Here is a 21,896-nt window from a genome sequence, read left to right as displayed (position 1 = left end):
TTGATTGATGCGTCACCTTGTTGAAAGCGAAAAGGTAGCTAAATCGAACATAGTGAATGTATTTGCGACTGTAGTTTCATTTGTTGTATGGCTACGTCAGCGCCCATTTGATTTGATCTTCTTTTTTTGTGCTGTCAGACTATTTTTAATTTTTTTTTTTAGATGTAAGCATTATAGATTCTGTGGGATATCTATTGTAATAGTGTAGTCCAACCGCAGGGCTCTAATTTGTGGCGTAGGCCCCACTGGTAGACATGACAATATTTTGGTGGGTCATGGGCAGGATGTGCACCCTTCGGCTTACTATACTTCAGAGCCTTAATTTTGAAAAAAAACTTTTTCATAAGAATGGCTTCACATTCATATGCAATTACAGAAAGAAAAATACTGAATAGTATTGCAATGATGTCATACATTGTATAAAAGCTATTTTATTCAGACAAAATTTTTCATCAGCATAAAATATACCTAGAGGACGACCCGAAAAAGATACCAAGTTAATGCCCTTTTAAGCTTCCTTCAGGTAAATTTGTAAAATTTTGAATAAAGGGGGGTATCAGGATTCTAAAAAGTCTAGCTTCAGTCGAATTGATTATCCTGATCTGCTAGGATTATAGACTCCGGGGATATATGTTTTAACGATGTAGTCAAGCTGTGGTTGACACCGTGTAATATTTTTTTACCTCTCTTTGAACCCTGGTATGATACGTCGCACCCCCTCCTACTCATTTCCCCAAATCCTTCTTGCGAATATAAGGTCACTGGTAAATAAAATGGATGAATTACAAATTAGTCTTGACAGAAACCAGATTGATATTGCTTTCCTTACCAAAACTGGGTCTACCACTGATGATTTTTGCTCGATTCCAAATTATGACTCCCATTTTAAGCCCAGATTGGACAAAGATGATATCCCTCTATCTTATGGTGGAGGAGTGGCTATTTTTTGTTGGTCTACACTCCCAAATCGGATATTTCATTTTCTGAAATAGAGAACAACTCCAAAACTGAAGTTTTGTGGCTCTTGACCAGAACCAAATACCTCCCAAAAGAAGTATCTTCCATGATTTTTTTGTACTATTTATTACCCTACCACGTAGTGGATTTCAGAAGGGCCTGACGGCTTATCTACAACTTTATACTGACAGAATTCACTGCAACTATCCTTATGCTGCAATTACATTATTTGGCGATTTTCGTGAGCTAGACCAAAAGTTACTACTTTTGTAGACAAGAAAACATAAATTTTGGTCCATCTAGGGCCAAAATGATAGGAAGTGGAAATACTGAGGTTGCCAATCAGTTTAAAATTCTTAAAAAGCTATACACATAGCCTTACAGTTTCTAACACATTGTGGTGTATTGGACTTTAACATACATATATACAGTCTACAATGAAAATGAAGGGCTATTAAATAGACGTTTTTATACGGTTAAATTACAATTAAAGAATGAATGGAACCCAAAACAAACAAGATTAAAATAAATAATCCTACCAAACATAAAGATACTGCTATAAATGAATAAATAAATCTTAGAACGAGTAAAAATTAAGTTGAATATCCTAGTCAAACTTAAAACAAACAAAGACTACTTTAACCAGGAGTTTGGTTACTGTCCTTTTCCCTCTCCTCCTTTCGTAAGGAAAAGTGCTCGTCGACCAAAGTGACGCAAAATTTTACTTTATTTTTACATAAAGTTCAGCTTTTGGCAAACAAACTGAAAGCGCTTTTTAGGTTATTTCACATTGGAAGACACTTCCTCTTGTGTCATGTCATATTGACTCAGCTTAATCGGAATATCATCTTGAGCTAAATGTACTGTGTGTTAGTACTATCTAGTATATTACAAGTATATTACAACAGTACTGACAGAATTCACTGCAACTATCTTTATGCCGCAATTACATTATTTGGCTATTTTCATGAGCTAGACCAAAAGTGGCTTTAATCCTGACTAAGTGGTCAAGTCGCCTACAGGCGGTGACAAAACCCTAGACTTGATTTTTAGCAATATGGAAGATTATTACTGTGCCCCCAAAATGACTCCTCCATTAGGGGCAAGTGACCATCTATGCATCTTTTAGACCCCTTTATTATCCTTTTCACCAAAACAATTGATCAGCTATTCATATAGACTCATTAATGACGAGAAGTAAAACTTAGCTCCAAATCCAGTGAAAGTGATAAAAGTTACTCGTAAATCTAATAGTAAACCATAAACAAATAAAATCAAAAATAAACAAATTATTTTAAGTAAAAAAATTTATTAAAGTAAAAAAATAAAATTTATCCAAAAGGATAAATACAAAATATTTGGTGCCTAATAAATGAACGTGGTAAACTCTTTAAGGAAGGATTTTTCCAAGAATCTGGGAAACTTCAAAACATTGTTGTTAGTGAAATTCGTAAAGCGAGAAAGGAGCATGGTGCTCACGTGCTCAATAAGCTATTGTATTCTGACTTTAAGAAATTTCTCAAAAGTGTCCAAGATCTCATGGGAAAGGTCTCTTCAAAAATTTTCTTTCTGGAGAGAAATGGTGACCCACAAAGCGTGGATACCATTAATGATCATTTTGTCTCAATTTGTGAAATTCACCCGCCACTCCAACATATGCCGGCCAACTGTTCAGTGAATGGCATTCCTGTGATTGAAATACAGCAGACCCAACTTAAACTCGAAAATATTGACACAAACAAGTCAGTATATCCAGGGGAAAGTGCAAAGTATTTAAGTGTAGCTCTATTTGCTATTTTAACCAATGTTTGCATATGATATTTTCCCAGTGTGTTTTAAACGAGTTATAATATCACCTGTACCGAAAACTAAGACCCCAAAAGTTCACTTTGACTTAAGACCAATGTCGAAAACCTCCATTTTTTCTAAAATTTTTGAAAGTTTAATTTACAATTTTGTTTTTGACGATATTCAAGATAAAATCAACCCAAATCAGTTGGCTTTAGGTCGAATCATAGCACCACCCTTTGCTTAATTTGTATACGTGACATTGCTTTCAAACATGAGTTAAATAGCTCCTACGTTGAGGCTGTTTTTGCTGATTTTAGCAAAGCCTTCGACAACTTGTATCATCAGACAGTTGATAATACAAGGGCTTTAGGTGGCAGAGTTTTTTTTCTACGTATGGTAGCTTGTTTTTCGTCTGACCCTGAACAACGTATAGTCCTCCGGGGACTCCTCAGGTTTTTCCTTGATTTCCTATGGAGTAATTCTTTTTGATTATGTTTTACCAAGTTTTGACAATTCTTTTAAATTTGCTGATGATTTGATATTACTTAACCTTTGTCTACTCTACTACTTCGGACGTTATACTTGACTCACTCATTAACTATTTAACGAATGATCTCGACAATGTTAAACTCAACTTAAGCATGCTCTAAAGAAGTTTCATGCTATTCTCCTTTAAAAAAAATATATCCCTTATCAATAATGACCTTTGCATACCAAATTTAAGTACGGTTAAACTGCTTGGTTTGCAGTTGGACAATGACCTTCAATGGAAGTCCCACATTTCCCACTTATTTAAATCTGGTAGTTTTCTCCTTAAATCTTTCTCCCTTCTTAAACGGTTTTCCAAATTAATCCAGAACCTTAAAATAATGCATTGTTCTTATATAAGACCCTTTCTTGAGTATGCGTGTCCTGTCTGGCACCCAGGGTCGACCAAAGACCAATGCTCTAATGTTGAAAATATTCAAAAAAGAGCAATAAAAATTATACTGAGGACGTCCTATACTAAATACGATGAAAGTTTGGCTAGACTGGAACTTAGTACATTGGAATCACGACGTCACATCCTTACCATGAACTTTGAAAATCCCCCACTCCTTCCAAACACAAGACTCAATGCTCGTAGAGATCCAAATACCCAACTTGACTTGCGTCCCCAAATGTTGACCATGAGATACAAAAACTATTTTCTACCCTATTTTGTTTCCCATTTTGATAATTGATTTAACTTTCTGTTTTATTGCTTATCCCCTAACATCTGTTTTATCATTGTAGTTGGTCTGACGTGCTTATACTAGCTTTTGTGCTATTTTAGCCAATAAATCATACTATTCTACCATCAGTTGAATTTATAATTTAGTCAATGGCTCTTGGAATCTAAAAGTATGAATCTTTTTAGTTGTAGGACTTCACTAATTTTAAAGCCAATTCAATGTTCTTTAAAATTAAATTGGGATTTTTAAATCGAGAAAAATATTAGGAGATAAGATAAGATAATATTTATTTTCAAAGGACTATCACAAGCTCTATAGAGCCAATTCGCTTTGTATGTCAGTAAAAGTTAAGAAAAAACAATTTCAAATCAGTACATTAAGTCAAACACTTGAAATTGAAAAGAAATTAAAAAGGCAAAATCATCAAGATAAAGGACAAATCAGTAAACTTGACAATTAAATTACAAAACATTACAGTAAATCAAAAATAAAATCGGCAATAAAGGAAAAGGGGAATTTGGCAAGTACATAATCACGAATTATTATTATTAAGGTGTTCCAGAATAAAGGGGATAAAACTTTTACGAAACCTCTCTGTAGCAGCATGGATCGGAGAGTAAGTTGGGATTGCTAAGGAGGCTGACCGGGGGAGTCGGAGTCTAATGGGATTGTGAAAATCAGGGAGTAAGTCCTCAGTACGGGGATTGGAAATGACTGATTTAGCGAAAAGCAGGCAAATTTTTTCCCTCCTTTCTTTTAAGGTGTTAATGCGTGCAGCTTTAAGGAGTAAGGAGTATGGAATTTTGCCTTCTTTGTAAATGATCCTGAGCGAACGCTTTTGGACCGACTCGATTTTGTCACTAAGTTCATTTGAAAGTTGCGAATGCCAGACCGGACATGTATATTCTAATAACGGCTGATAAAGGATAAGTAAACACGGATGGAATGTATCTTAGGACAATTAGATTTGTTTAGCAGCTTAAACATGGATAGTGAAACATTTGCTTGTTTAACAATGTTGGAAACATGTGTGTCCCACTTAAGATCATTAGAAATTGTGACACCAAGGAGCTTAACATGTTTCACTAGCATTTCGCGTGGGATCGGGTCGCAAAAAACAGGAGTAGATTTCAAGAAGTTGATCGTCATTATCTGTGATTTAGTGGGATTTACTGTCATATTTAAATTCTTAGATTCATCCGAACATTGGGTTAGGATTTCAACGGGGTCACTTTTAATATTCCTGTGACATACTTCAAGGATCGACAAGTCATCCACATATTTCCATCTTTGGGGGAATTCCTTGCCAATTTCGTTAATCATGACAAGAAATAAGAGTGGTCCCAATAAGGTTCCTTGAGATATTCCACAGTACCTAGGGAGGGGATTAGAGTAAGTATTTTTGTATTTTACAACTTGTGATCTGTTTGAAAGGAACGATATAACAATATTTACTAAGAGTGGGTCAATTTCAAAGTTATCTTGTAGTAAACGGATTAGGATATTGTGGTCAACTAAGTCAAACGCTTTTTGGAAATCGACTAAAACCAGTTTAGCCAAACATTTGGTTTCTCTAGTTCACTTAGGATGGCGTGAATCAAGTGTACAAGGTAATGGGTGATGGAGGTTTTTCTTAAATTACCAAACTGTCGGATGTCAATGTGTGGTATGCTTTTAATTTTAAGCCAGTCACAAAGGAACCTTCGTAAAGCTTAGAAAAAACTGGAGTGAGCGTAATAGGACGCATGTTGGTTATAGTCAGACTGGAAGATTTCTTTGGGATGGGTGCTATAAAACCTAGTTTCCAGCAACTTGGGAATTTACCAGATTTTGTAATTTGGTTAAAAATATCAGATAAAGCCCCAGCAATTGTGTCTGAAAAGGCTTTAATCAAGTCAATTGGGATGTCTAATGGGCAAGTACTTGATTTTTTAAGCTTTCGGATTTTATTTATAACATCAGAGGGAGAAATTTGGGGGAAAGAGGTGGAGGGAGGAATAGTTTGACCTGAGCCAGTGAAAGGGGGGAGACTTTGTACTATGGACGCAAGATGCAGGTTCAAATCGTTGGCTATCTTGTAAGGGGGCTCAGGGAGATGAAAATTAACTTCAACAGGGTTTTACAGGAGTAAAACCAAACACTCTAAAAAGGCAATATCTATTGATTCTGTCTCAACTTTTTGCTCCCACTTATGTTTTGTTTATAGGTTTAAGTTAAAACAATTGCTAAAGACGGACTATTAAGACTAATCAGAGTTTTTCGCTGTGATGGGTCTGCCGATACTTGTGTTATTAGTAGCAATAATAGCGATGTTACTTTCTTTTTAAATGTCTATGTTTTATTTTCTCTAATGCTCGATACCTAGCTGTCTATCATGTTAAACACAGCTGTTTTCAAGGAAGTATTTTCGATTGGCCATTTTCTTTTTTTTTCTTTTTTTTACCAAATATATTTATCACAGTCTGTCTAACCCCCCTGCCCAGAGATACAAAATATAATTGAATGACTTTTACGCAAATACAATGTTTATTTTATTCTATTTCAGAGAAAAAGAAGAGCCGCCCAGAAAGTATTGACTGTACACCTCCTGATTATATTATCCCTGGTTCCAAGGACCGCCCTCTTTCGTCTCTTTTACCTGGAATTAAAGATTTAAAGGGCCAGCTGTGTATTAAAGTTCTTACATCTTCTCCATGGAATCCCCCTCCAGGACCAAGAAAAATGCATGGAGATCTTCTTTACATCACAATCATCACCATGGAGGATAAAAGATATCATGTGACTGCTTGCTCGCGTGGATTTTATCTCAACCAGTAATTTTTTTTTTTCATTTGTATCATTTAATAGGTAATGTATTGAGCTTGTATATTACCAGAATCATATTTACTGGATTTACTGGAAATAGTTTGGGTGAGAAACAAAAAAAAATTCAATTGATAAATTTGCTCTAAAACTTGGTTTAAAGTGTAATTGAAATTCGTGCCAAATCCAGTTACTATTAGTTACACAATCCAGTTGCTATTAGATTTTGTTTTTGTCTTTACTGGTTTTGGAAAATATTAGATTACGCCAGTGTCTATTTATTTTTTAATTTACACTTAATTGCCTTTTCTTTCCAAGGAAAATTACTAAAATAATGTCTGCACCGGATGATTTTCAGCTGGAGTAGGTGCTTGGCGGAAGTGAACTGGTCGTAGAGGAAAAAAATAACCAATGGATTATTGGGTATTGCGGAATTTCGTATTTAAGAACTATTAATCGAAGCTGCTTGATAATTATTGTTTTATTTAAATTTTTATCAAATCAAAAGTATATGTAACCCTGTATAGTAACACATGAAAATGTGTTAAATTATAACCACAAAAACTAGACAAAATTTTCTTTTCTCTTTTAACGTTAAACATAAAAATCGTCCAAAATTGTTAGAAAATTATATATACATGACAATGCTTCACTGACTCGTGGTAAAATTGGAATTCACTGACTCGTGGATAAAAATGGAATTTTATACTGTGTGCCATTCCTGGCTAATGAAATTCTGTACTCTCTCAGATTATAAAAAAGAAATTACTGATCATTAATTTTGAATTTATAAAATATTATCGTTTCACTTCTTGGGCCTTGAAAACTTCAGTTTTTAAGTGAAAGTGTGTTAAATTGTAACCACAAAAACAAGACAAAATTTTCTTTTCTCTTTTTAACGTTTTACGTAAAAATCGTCCAAAATTGTTAGAAAATTATATATACATGACAATGCTTCACTGACTCGTGGTAAAATTGGCATTCAGCTTCTCGTGGATAAAAATGGAATTTTATACTGTGTGCCATTCCTGGCTAATGAAATTCTGTACTCTCTCAGATTATAAAAAAGAAATTACTGATCATTAATTTTGAATTTATAAAATATTATCGTTTCACTTATTGGGCCTTGAAAACTTCAGTTTTTAAGTGAAAGTGTGTTAAATTGTAACCACAAAAACAAGACAAAATTTTCTTTTCTCTTTTTAACGTTTTACGTAAAAATCGTCCAAAATTGTTAGAAAATTATATATACATGACAATGCTTCACTGACTCGTGGTAAAATTGGCATTCAGCTTCTCGTGGATAAAAATGGAATTTTATACTGTGTGCCATTCCTGGCTAATGAAATTCTGTACTCTCCCAGATTATAAAAAAAAAAAATTACTGATCATTAATTTTGAATTTATAAAATATTATCGTTTCACTTATTGGGCCTTGAAAACTTCAGTTTTTAAGTGAAAGTGTGTTAAATTGTAACCACAAAAACTAGACAGAATTTTCTTTTCTCTTTTTAACGTTTTACGTAAAAATCGTCCAAAATTGTTAGAAAATTATATATACATGACAATGCTTCACTGACTCGTGGTAAAATTGGCATTCACCTTCTCGTGGATAAAAATGGAATTTTATACTGTGTGCCATTCCTGGCTAATGAAATTCTGTACTCTCCCAGATTATAAAAAAAAAAATTACTGATCATTAATTTTGAATTTATAAAATATTATCGTTTCACTTATTGGGCCTTGAAAACTTCAGTTTTTAAGTGAAAGTGTGTTAAATTGTAACCACAAAAACAAGACAAAATTTTCTTTTCTCTTTTTAACGTTTTACGTAAAAATCGTCCAAAATTGTTAGAAAATTATATATACATGACAATGCTTCACTGACTCGTGGTAAAATTGGCATTCAGCTTCTCGTGGATAAAAATGGAATTTTATACTGTGTGCCATTCCTGGCTAATGAAATTCTGTACTCTCCCAGATTATAAAAAAAAAAAATTACTGATCATTAATTTTGAATTTATAAAATATTATCGTTTCACTTATTGGGCCTTGAAAACTTCAGTTTTTAAGTGAAAGTGTGTTAAATTGTAACCACAAAAACTAGACAGAATTTTCTTTTCTCTTTTTAACGTTTTACGTAAAAATCGTCCAAAATTGTTAGAAAATTATATATACATGACAATGCTTCACTGACTCGTGGTAAAATTAGATAAAAATGGAATTTTATACTGTGTGCCATTCCTGGCTAATGAAATTCTGTACTCTCCCAGATTATAAAAAAAAAAATTACTGATCATTAATTTTGAATTTATAAAATATTATCGTTTCACTTATTGGGCCTTGAAAACTTCAGTTTTTAAGTGAAAGTGTGTTAAATTGTAACCACAAAAACTAGACAGAATTTTCTTTTCTCTTTTTAACGTTTTACGTAAAAATCGTCCAAAATTGTTAGAAAATTATATATACATGACAATGCTTCACTGACTCGTGGTAAAATTGGCATTCACCTTCTCGTGGATAAAAATGGAATTTTATACTGTGTGCCATTCCTGGCTAATGAAATTCTGTACTCTCCCAGATTATAAAAAAAAAAATTACTGATCATTAATTTTGAATTTATAAAATATTATCGTTTCACTTATTGGGCCTTGAAAACTTCAGTTTTTAAGTGAAAGTGTGTTAAATTGTAACCACAAAAACAAGACAAAATTTTCTTTTCTCTTTTTAACGTTTTACGTAAAAATCGTCCAAAATTGTTAGAAAATTATATATACATGACAATGCTTCACTGACTCGTGGTAAAATTGGCATTCAGCTTCTCGTGGATAAAAATGGAATTTTATACTGTGTGCCATTCCTGGCTAATGAAATTCTGTACTCTCCCAGATTATAAAAAAAAAAATTACTGATCATTAATTTTGAATTTATAAAATATTATCGTTTCACTTATTGGGCCTTGAAAACTTCAGTTTTTAAGTGAAAGTGTGTTAAATTGTAACCACAAAAACTAGACAGAATTTTCTTTTCTCTTTTTAACGTTTTACGTAAAAATCGTCCAAAATTGTTAGAAAATTATATATACATGACAATGCTTCACTGACTCGTGGTAAAATTAGATAAAAATGGAATTTTATACTGTGTGCCATTCCTGGCTAATGAAATTCTGTACTCTCCCAGATTATAAAAAAAAAAATTACTGATCATTAATTTTGAATTTATAAAATATTATCGTTTCACTTATTGGGCCTTGAAAACTTCAGTTTTTAAGTGAAAGTGTGTTAAATTGTAACCAAAAAAACAAGACAAAATTTTCTTTTCTCTTTTTAACGTTTTACGTAAAAATCGTCCAAAATTGTTAGAAAATTATATATACATGACAATGCTTCACTGACTCGTGGTAAAATTGGCATTCAGCTTCTCGTGGATAAAAATGGAATTTTATACTGTGTGCCATTCCTGGCTAATGAAATTCTGTACTCTCCCAGATTATAAAAAAAAAAATTACTGATCATTAATTTTGAATTTATAAAATATTATCGTTTCACTTATTGGGCCTTGAAAACTTCAGTTTTTAAGTGAAAGTGTGTTAAATTGTAACCACAAAAACTAGACAGAATTTTCTTTTCTCTTTTTAACGTTTTACGTAAAAATCGTCCAAAATTGTTAGAAAATTATATATACATGACAATGCTTCACTGACTCGTGGTAAAATTGGCATTCACCTTCTCGTGGATAAAAATGGAATTTTATACTGTGTGCCATTCCTGGCTAATGAAATTCTGTACTCTCCCAGATTATAAAAAAAAAAAATTACTGATCATTAATTTTGAATTTATAAAATATTATCGTTTCACTTATTGGGCCTTGAAAACTTCAGTTTTTAAGTGAAAGTGTGTTAAATTGTAACCACAAAAACAAGACAAAATTTTCTTTTCTCTTTTTAACGTTTTACGTAAAAATCGTCCAAAATTGTTAGAAAATTATATATACATGACAATGCTTCACTGACTCGTGGTAAAATTGGCATTCAGCTTCTCGTGGATAAAAATGGAATTTTATACTGTGTGCCATTCCTGGCTAATGAAATTCTGTACTCTCCCAGATTATAAAAAAAAAAATTACTGATCATTAATTTTGAATTTATAAAATATTATCGTTTCACTTATTGGGCCTTGAAAACTTCAGTTTTTAAGTGAAAGTGTGTTAAATTGTAACCGCAAAAACTAGACAGAATTTTCTTTTCTCTTTTTAACGTTTTACGTAAAAATCGTCCAAAATTGTTAGAAAATTATATATACATGACAATGCTTCACTGACTCGTGGTAAAATTAGATAAAAATGGAATTTTATACTGTGTGCCATTCCTGGCTAATGAAATTCTGTACTCTCCCAGATTATAAAAAAAAAAATTACTGATCATTAATTTTGAATTTATAAAATATTATCGTTTCACTTATTGGGCCTTGAAAACTTCAGTTTTTAAGTGAAAGTGTGTTAAATTGTAACCACAAAAACTAGACAGAATTTTCTTTTCTCTTTTTAACGTTTTACGTAAAAATCGTCCAAAATTGTTAGAAAATTATATATACATGACAATGCTTCACTGACTCGTGGTAAAATTGGCATTCAGCTTCTCGTGGATAAAAATGGAATTTTATACTGTGTGCCATTCCTGGCTAATGAAATTCTGTACTCTCCCAGATTATAAAAAAAAAAATTACTGATCATTAATTTTGAATTTATAAAATATTATCGTTTCACTTATTGGGCCTTGAAAACTTCAGTTTTTAAGTGAAAGTGTGTTAAATTGTAACCACAAAAACAAGACAAAATTTTCTTTTCTCTTTTTAACGTTTTACGTAAAAATCGTCCAAAATTGTTAGAAAATTATATATACATGACAATGCTTCACTGACTCGTGGTAAAATTGGCATTCAGCTTCTCGTGGATAAAAATGGAATTTTATACTGTGTGCCATTCCTGGCTAATGAAATTCTGTACTCTCCCAGATTATAAAAAAAAAAATTACTGATCATTAATTTTGAATTTATAAAATATTATCGTTTCACTTATTGGGCCTTGAAAACTTCAGTTTTTAAGTGAAAGTGTGTTAAATTGTAACCACAAAAACTAGACAGAATTTTCTTTTCTCTTTTTAACGTTTTACGTAAAAATCGTCCAAAATTGTTAGAAAATTATATATACATGACAATGCTTCACTGACTCGTGGTAAAATTGGCATTCACCTTCTCGTGGATAAAAATGGAATTTTATACTGTGTGCCATTCCTGGCTAATGAAATTCTGTACTCTCCCAGATTATAAAAAAAAAAATTACTGATCATTAATTTTGAATTTATAAAATATTATCGTTTCACTTATTGGGCCTTGAAAACTTCAGTTTTTAAGTGAAAGTGTGTTAAATTGTAACCACAAAAACAAGACAAAATTTTCTTTTCTCTTTTTAACGTTTTACGTAAAAATCGTCCAAAATTGTTAGAAAATTATATATACATGACAATGCTTCACTGACTCGTGGTAAAATTGGCATTCAGCTTCTCGTGGATAAAAATGGAATTTTATACTGTGTGCCATTCCTGGCTAATGAAATTCTGTACTCTCCCAGATTATAAAAAAAAAAATTACTGATCATTAATTTTGAATTTATAAAATATTATCGTTTCACTTATTGGGCCTTGAAAACTTCAGTTTTTAAGTGAAAGTGTGTTAAATTGTAACCACAAAAACAAGACAAAATTTTCTTTTCTCTTTTTAACGTTTTACGTAAAAATCGTCCAAAATTGTTAGAAAATTATATATACATGACAATGCTTCACTGACTCGTGGTAAAATTGGCATTCAGCTTCTCGTGGATAAAAATGGAATTTTATACTGTGTGCCATTCCTGGCTAATGAAATTCTGTACTCTCCCAGATTATAAAAAAAAAAATTACTGATCATTAATTTTGAATTTATAAAATATTATCGTTTCACTTATTGGGCCTTGAAAACTTCAGTTTTTAAGTGAAAGTGTGTTAAATTGTAACCACAAAAACTAGACAGAATTTTCTTTTCTCTTTTTAACGTTTTACGTAAAAATCGTCCAAAATTGTTAGAAAATTATATATACATGACAATGCTTCACTGACTCGTGGTAAAATTGGCATTCACCTTCTCGTGGATAAAAATGGAATTTTATACTGTGTGCCATTCCTGGCTAATGAAATTCTGTACTCTCCCAGATTATAAAAAAAAAAATTACTGATCATTAATTTTGAATTTATAAAATATTATCGTTTCACTTATTGGGCCTTGAAAACTTCAGTTTTTAAGTGAAAGTGTGTTAAATTGTAACCACAAAAACAAGACAAAATTTTCTTTTCTCTTTTTAACGTTTTACGTAAAAATCGTCCAAAATTGTTAGAAAATTATATATACATGACAATGCTTCACTGACTCGTGGTAAAATTGGCATTCAGCTTCTCGTGGATAAAAATGGAATTTTATACTGTGTGCCATTCCTGGCTAATGAAATTCTGTACTCTCCCAGATTATAAAAAAAAAAATTACTGATCATTAATTTTGAATTTATAAAATATTATCGTTTCACTTATTGGGCCTTGAAAACTTCAGTTTTTAAGTGAAAGTGTGTTAAATTGTAACCACAAAAACTAGACAGAATTTTCTTTTCTCTTTTTAACGTTTTACGTAAAAGTCGTCCAAAATTGTTAGAAAATTATATATACATGACAATGCTTCACTGACTCGTGGTAAAATTAGATAAAAATGGAATTTTATACTGTGTGCCATTCCTGGCTAATGAAATTCTGTACTCTCCCAGATTATAAAAAAAAAAATTACTGATCATTAATTTTGAATTTATAAAATATTATCGTTTCACTTATTGGGCCTTGAAAACTTCAGTTTTTAAGTGAAAGTGTGTTAAATTGTAACCACAAAAACTAGACAGAATTTTCTTTTCTCTCTTTAACGTTTTACGTAAAAATCGTCCAAAATTGTTAGAAAATTATATATACATGACAATGCTTCACTGACTCGTGGTAAAATTGGCATTCACCTTCTCGTGGATAAAAATGGAATTTTATACTGTGTGCCATTCCTGGCTAATGAAATTCTGTACTCTCCCAGATTATAAAAAAAAAAATTACTGATCATTAATTTTGAATTTATAAAATATTATCGTTTCACTTATTGGGCCTTGAAAACTTCAGTTTTTAAGTGAAAGTGTGTTAAATTGTAACCACAAAAACAAGACAAAATTTTCTTTTCTCTTTTTAACGTTTTACGTAAAAATCGTCCAAAATTGTTAGAAAATTATATATACATGACAATGCTTCACTGACTCGTGGTAAAATTGGCATTCAGCTTCTCGTGGATAAAAATGGAATTTTATACTGTGTGCCATTCCTGGCTAATGAAATTCTGTACTCTCCCAGATTATAAAAAAAAAAATTACTGATCATTAATTTTGAATTTATAAAATATTATCGTTTCACTTATTGGGCCTTGAAAACTTCAGTTTTTAAGCGAAAATGTGTTAAATTATAACCGCAAAAACTAGACAAAATTTTCTTTTCTCTTTTTAACATTTTACATAAAAATCGTCCAAAATTGTTAGAAAATTATATATACAACATGACAATGCTTCACTGACTCGTGGTAAGATTAGATAAAAATGGAATTTTATACTGTGTGCCATTCCTGGCTAATGAAATTCTGTACTCTCCCAGATTAAAAAAAAAAATTACTGAAAGAGGACTTTTTTGACACAATTTGGGTTATAACTCTTGCAACACTGCGGTAATATCACCAACTTTTGAGCTATTTGGGTTCTTCAGTAATTTTTACTAGGAAAATGTAGTCTGTTAGAACCATTCACAATGACATTTTCACATGGCCGAAAAGTTGCTGGATTGATTCCACTTTTCAAGTTCACTTAAGATTTTAGCGTCGTAGCACTTGATTGGATCACAATTGTGCTAATTCTGGAAAGAATTTGTTAAAAATAAGACACTGCAAAATGTCAGCAAAAATACAAAAAAAAAAATACAAAAATACGTGCCTTATTTTATTACCTTATCTTGTCTTATCAAATTCATTCCGGGAGCCAGTATTATTCGGGCATGATTTTGTTTTTTCTGTTCCCAAAGACTTGTTGGTAATCGATGAGGTTAATACATATAGAACTAGACCGGTATCCATCGCCAAAATCTTTTGGGTGGCAAACACAAGCATCCATTGCCAAAATCTTTTGGTGGCAGAAAACTCGACAAAAAGTCTCAGTAAAAAATGGTTCAATGGTTCAATCTTTTCCAAGTTTAATGGTTATTAATGTGATAGTAAGAAAACATAGCTTGAGTTGCTAAAACAGGTACAGATTTTGCTACATTAAGCAGCTACTTGACTGATTGGTTGCATGATCAATATTCTTAACAAAATGAGATTTTTAGATAGGTTTAAGTTTTGTTTCTGGTATTTTTCGGTAGGAGAATCTGTTTTTTTTTTTTTTCTGAAAAAAATATGCTTTACAAATTAGATAAACACACCCAGCGCTCTGTCTTCAATTGACAGGGGGCAGTTTCATTTTAGAGACCTGACAATTAGAACTTCAGCCGGCTTTAGGAGCTAAAACAAATTGCTGGTATCACTGTCACTAGTTAATTACACTCTTACATGGTAAACCTGTGTAGAACCATAGTGTTTCAGCTGACTTTGAGAACTTTAAAACGCTAATGCTCGGAGCACTATCACTATATTATCTCGCTTGTATATGGTAAACATATGCAAAAGAGTATCGGATTCGATATTGTCTTTTTTTGAACACAGAGATTTTCTCCCATTGACAACATAAGACTAGCATTGATTCCCAAACTACTATGATGACAGAAAAGATGAAATGAATTCTGATAAAACTCAGCAAGATTAGCCATCAATTATATTTCCTACTTCTATGGTCACGTTACTAATTATAAGATTATTGTATATGTTATTAGTAAGCTATTATAGCAATCAATAACCAAAACATGCCACCAATGTCAGCATTTATCCTCCTTTTAAAGAGGAAAATTTTTTGAAGATTATTTAGGAGACCAGTTTTGATAAATTTCACGTTTATCTATGTATATGATCCTTTCTCTTTGCAGGTCCAGTGATGATGAATTTAACCCTAAACCCTGCAATCCGTCGTATTTATCACATTCGCTAATTGAATTACTCAACCAGATAAGTCCAGTCTTCAAGAAAGTTTTTGCTGTTTTGCAGAAGAAACGCACATCGCGTCATCCGTTTGAGCGAGTGGCCACCCCCTATCAGGTTTTCTCCTGGACTGGTATTGCCACTGATCACACAATTGATGCAATAAGAGCTGAAGATGGTAAAATTATTAATGATTCTTGCTTAAAACCATAGTTAAATCAGTATTTTGGGCCAGGCAAAGTACGTTCTGTTTGATTGACTTAGACGTCTTGGTTTTAACATTTGAATGCAATTATTGTTTTGATTGCTTGAATTGAGGACCACTTCCCATGATAGAATATCCAACACCAAGTTCCTTCTAAGTCTCAAGGTCAAACCTACCGTACTCAAAACCAGCTACAACTTAGCGTATGGAAAGTCCTCAACTCCTAGAAATAGTTTTGATAGCTGGACATATGGTTCTCGCCCTAGAGGACACCCCCAAAGGAGACGGAGACAATTTTTTCGTCCCCGAACATGCCGTACCTTCGTGGTTAAGTGTATAATGAACATCAATAAAATAAAGTACGGCGAAGTATGTTCTGTTTGGACGTCTTCGTTTTAACATCTAAATCTACCGAACTTTTAGGGCTATGAGTAAAGACAAAATTATGCTGTCGGAATAAATAGTCAAAACTGTTTGCCAAAACACGTCCACTTAGTGCATACAGCCAAAACCCATGGAGGGACTGTATTTCTTTTCATAGAAGAACAAGGAAACATAGTTAGCTTTTTATTAAAGTTTTCCCTGGTTGTCACCTTGACTAATCTCAGAGCTTGCAAACTAAGGCCGTGGGACAATTTTCTTATAATTTTGTGTTTTTACCAGCATTTTAATTGCAGTTTTTTGAACACTTTAATTATTTACAAAGTATATTGAACACTATTCTCTTTAGGAAAAAGAAGAAGCGAAACCAGTGACAAAAAGGAAGTATCAGTTAATTTACTTAAGAAATTTTTCTTGGATAGTTCGCGCAAATACGAAATATCGTTAAATTAAGTGCAACTTATTTATGTTCTGTAGTCCTGGGAATCAGAGTAATATGTGCTTTTTTTCATGGTCTTAGTTGAATTTCCTAGATACGTGTCAAAAGGAGTTAAGCCGCGGAAGATAAACTTGAAACGACGGAGCATAAGCCCTTATGGCGTAGACCATCCGTCTTAATTCAGTGTTACCGCAAATTGTGAGTCCGACGTTTAATTTTAATTAGGACCCTTCTTTAATTGAAAAAAAATCGTTTTATCAATTTAAATAGGCATGTATTCATAAAAATCTACCACCTAACTAAATTTGGTCAATTTTGGAATTAGTTAAAACTGGAAAAAAAAAATCACCTGAAGCTCTTGAATAGAAGCTAGTTTTCAATATTTCTCGTTTTAATTTTGAAAAAAAAATGTCTCAATTAAACCAATGCGAAAGCATCATTTGCTCTAGCACAAATAGATTTCAAAAGGCTGGATGCTAAAATTTTATTCTTCTTTTCGTTGAATTTGGTGAGTAATGACAATGGGATTTTTAAGACCGATTGCTTATCTAGAAGCTCATAATTATTAGTTAAGGAGGAAAAAAGTTGCAAACCTAATCCGCACTCGAATCGTCGGGAGTGGACTGTAACTGCTATAAGTCATATATTTCCTTCTTGTACTTCAAAAGGTGGTTGCTTGGGTCATCCCAACTTCTAATTGGATCTCGCATATCGTTAAAAATGTAGATCTTCTTTATTTTTAAATATGCCTCTTTACATAAATGAAGACTCATTTAAGTTTAGCCATTACGCCAAATGCTCCATCAGCAAGAACAACATGAAATAATACTGAAAAGGGTAAATAAGTAAGAGAATATAGAATATACACGTGAAACAAAAATGCAATTATTGTTTTGACTTGCTTGACTTGATTCCCATCGGTCCTTGGAGGTTGTATTGGGGCCACTTCTTTCACCAGTCTATTGATTTAACTCCGTTATGAATGTCTATCTCCTACCAGGTGGAGAAGGTACATGTTCAGTGACGAAAAAGTTATCTCTGTCTCTTTTAGGCATGTCCTCTGGGCGAGAACCATGTGCCCAGCCTCCAAAAACTATTTTTAGCAGGTGAGGTTTTTCCATACGCTTGTGGTTCACCCTAACCATCTAAGTTGTTGCTGGTTTCGAGTACGGTAGGTGTGATCTTTAGACTTAGAAGGAGCCTGGTGTTGGATATTCTATCACGGGAAGTGGTCCCAGAAATGCCTCTTAGTGATTTTGGTTCCAACCCCAAACATCAATTTTAGGAGCCCTAGTTTCACAGGCATAAATGGTGATAGGGAAGATGGCTGAGTTGAATACCCTCACCTTAAGAATTGTGGATGAATTCTTATTCCTCCGGATGAGCGTCAGAGTTTTAAAACTGGAATTTGCAAATGCCATGTGTCTTTTTATGTCTTTGGAGAGGTTATTGTCAGAGATAGGTAAGCTACCAAGAAAGGCAAATTTCTCGTCTATAACATCGGTGTAAGCTAGTTATTCTATCACTACTCCTTCTGCGAAGGCACTAGATGCGCTATCCATGAGTGAAAGGACTGCAGTGAAAAAGAGATTGAAGAAGTTCAGTAATAGCAGGCAGCCTTGCTGAAGACCAGTCGAAGATTCAAAGGTTTCCGTTAGCCCTTCTCTAGTCATAACACGGCTTCTGAATTTCATATTGTTTATGAATTTGGGTTGGATACCAAAGATAATGTTTTTTTCCTTTTAATGTATCGTTTTTAGGAGTTTTGGGGAAGGGCTGGGCGACACCACCCTCCCTTAAACCATAACGAGCTGTCAGAATTTGACAACATGGGGGGGGGGGTGAAAGTTCTTAAGCCGAACTGCTCTTTGATTCTCATTGAAGTAACTCAAATAGCTGCTTTTCCCTACGTGGATAAGTAGCGACAATTGTATTTATTATTATTGGTGGTGGTTTTTATTTGTTTTTAGATTAGTTTTCTTTTAATTTTCTATCTTGTGCTGAAGACGCCTTGTTTGGATACAGGCGAAATATCCGCGTTGTTTTAGTCTTTCAATTCTACTGGCCGTCGTCTCGTTTGAAGTTTTCTTTTTGTAGAGTTTTATCTCTCTTGGTTGTTTATTAACATGGGGGCGGAGGGACAAAATTCTTAACGGGGTGCAAGAAAATAGTCTTGTACTTTCACCGCCGCCCCCTGAACTAGAAATAAACGACGTCTTTGAATTTATTGCGTAATCGCTAGCTTTGCTGTTTGATTGGTCAACTTCTATCTCGTCTTTTACAGCCTTTTCTTCGAAGCTTGGCTATGAAGAGCATATCCCTGGCCAAACACGGGACTGGAATGAGGAACTGCAAACAACAAGAGAACTTCCTCGTAAAAACCTACCTGAAAGGCTTCTACGCGAACGTGCCATCTTCAAAGTGCATAGTGATTTCGTGGCTGCAGCTACTAGAGGCGCTGTAAGTGTCATAGATGGTAACGTAATGGCAATCAATCCCGGTGAAGATGCGAAGATGCAGATGTTTATCTGGAATAATATATTCTTCTCATTGGGTTTTGATGTGAAGGATCATTATAAAGAGCTAGGTGGGGACGCTGCTGCTTTTGTTGCACCGGTATGTTTATTTTTCCAAGTATATCTTTTTTTTGTCTTTTTTTTTTTTTTTACCGAGAATACTTTTTTTACTCGTTTCGATACTCGTGAAGCTAGAAATAAATTAAATCTTTAATGAATTAAGAAGATAAAATAAGAAGAAGATAAATAAGAATAAGAATAATAAATTAATTAATAAATAATAAATTAAATAATAATAATAAACTATAATAATAAATAATAATAAATAATAATAATAAATAATAAATAAATTAATAACAAATTAAGAAGATAAAATAAGAAGAAGATAAATAATAATAAGAATAATAAAAATAAGAAATAAGAAGAAGATAAAATAAAATAAGAAGACAAAACAACAAATCCCGGAATTTAGTGGTCTTGTATCGTAAGCTGGCGCTAATGGACCATTCGGAGGGGAAGAAAAGGGCACAGCTTTTAAAACCCTTGAAGTTTCTTAATTAACCTTTTTGGCTACCTCACCAAATGACATAGTCATTTCAGCTTCATTAAGTGCCAAAAAAAAAGTCAAACAGGTGTCCTACATTAAATAAGAAGAGGAATTCACTTTAAATTATTTATATTATCGTGTTCTGCAGCCTCTTCAATAAAAAATGTCTTTAAATACCGAGGATTATCCTTTCCTATACTGCTAGTAATTATTAGCAAAATATTATAATATTTCCCACTTTTGTTTTACAAAAGATAAAGATGGATTTCCCCGGTTCCTTGTTGAATATAAATAAAAAAAATTAGTTTATTTAACTGAAAGTAAGGAGCGACATTAAAACTTATAACGAACAGAAATTACTCCGTGTATGAAAGGGGCTGTTCCCTTTTCAACGCCCTGCTCTTTACGCTAAAGTTTGATTCTTTCTCTAAATTCTACTTTATTAAAGAGTAAAAAATTTAGCGTAAAGAGCGGGACGTTTTTGAATTAATGCATGTTTGATCTTGGCTCTCCGCACATAAATTATTAAAATGAAATTTGCATATTAATTCTTTTTTTTGGCTAAATCGCTTTTCTCTTAGTTTTTATCAGACGATTTTGAGAAATAAGGAGTGGGGAAGGAGGCCTAGTTGCCCTCCAAATTTTCGGCTACTTAAAAAGGCAACTAGAACTTTTAATTTTAACAAACGTTTTTATTAGTAAAAAATATACGTAACTTAGGAATTAACTTACGTAAAAAAACTTCTATATATTTATATTTTTATTATGTATATGAGGAAAGAACCTTAATAGGGATTTTCTACAATATTTTTAATAGGTTGTGTTCTTTCAATATATTTTTTTCTTATTATATATATAATATTTTTTCAATATATTTTCAATAGTGGTTGTGTAATGTATGTGGCTCAGGGCAAACTGTTTCTCTAATATCGAAACATATACTTTAATAAACTAATTTTATCTTTCAAACTACATAAGCTAATCTGTTCTGTCAAGTTGATTGCATGTCTGCATAGTCGCTTTTTATTTTGTATTTATTATCATTTTGTGTTTGTCCTATTTTTTGTTTTGTTTTTGTCCTTGACGGAAAGACAAGTTTCTTTTGCTAATTTTATCTTTCAAACCACATAAGCTAATCTGTTCTGTCAAGTTGATTGCATGTCTGCATAGTCGCTTTTTATTTTGTATCTATTATCGTTTTGTGTTTGTCCTATTTTTTGTTTTGTTTTTGTCCTTGACGGAAAGACAAAGTTTCTTTTGCTAATTTTATCTTTCAAACCACATAAGCTAATCTGTTCTGTCAAGTTGATTGCATGTCTGCATAGTCGCTTTTTATTTTGTATCTATTATCGTTTTGGGTTTGTCCTATTTTTTGTTTTGTCTTTGCCCTTGACGGAAAGACAAAGTTTTTTTTCCTAATTTTATCTTTCAAACCACATAAGCTAATCTGTTCTGTCAAGTTGATTGCATGTCTGCATAGTCGCTTTTTATTTTGTATCTATTATCGTTTTGGGTTTGTCCTATTTTTTTGTTTTGTTTTTGTCCTTGACGAAAAGACAAAGTTTCTTTTGCTAATTTTATCTTTCAAACCACATAAGCTAATCTGTTCTGTCAAGTTGATTGCATGTCTGCATAGTCGCTTTTTATTTTGTATCTATTATCGTTTTGGGTTTGTCCTATTTTTTGTTTTGTGTTTGTCCTTGACGGAAAGACAAAGTTTTCTTTTCCTAATTTTATCTTTCAAACCACATAAGCTAATCTGTTCTGTCAAGTTGATTGCATGTCTGCATAGTCGCTTTTTATTTTGTATTTATTATCGTTTTGGG

General features: G+C 32.6%; 1 protein-coding gene across 1 annotated transcript in view; it reads left to right on the top strand.

Annotated features, from left to right (window-relative positions):
- Nucleotides 1–21,896, top strand: part of LOC136025971 (clustered mitochondria protein homolog) — an 86,620-nt gene that overhangs the window by 17,792 nt on the left and 46,932 nt on the right. The window contains exons 5-7 of the mRNA XM_065702090.1: nt 6,508–6,775; nt 15,931–16,160; nt 19,292–19,623. Of these exons, the coding sequence (XP_065558162.1) occupies nt 6,508–6,775; nt 15,931–16,160; nt 19,292–19,623 (830 nt within the window). The remainder of the gene's footprint in view (nt 1–6,507; nt 6,776–15,930; nt 16,161–19,291; nt 19,624–21,896) is intronic.

This window comes from Artemia franciscana, chromosome 4 (genome assembly GCF_032884065.1).
Source record: "Artemia franciscana chromosome 4, ASM3288406v1, whole genome shotgun sequence".
NCBI lineage: Eukaryota > Metazoa > Arthropoda > Branchiopoda > Anostraca > Artemiidae > Artemia > Artemia franciscana.
The sequence above is the reverse complement of the archived record's forward strand: the minus strand, read 5'-3'. Positions and strand labels throughout refer to the sequence as shown.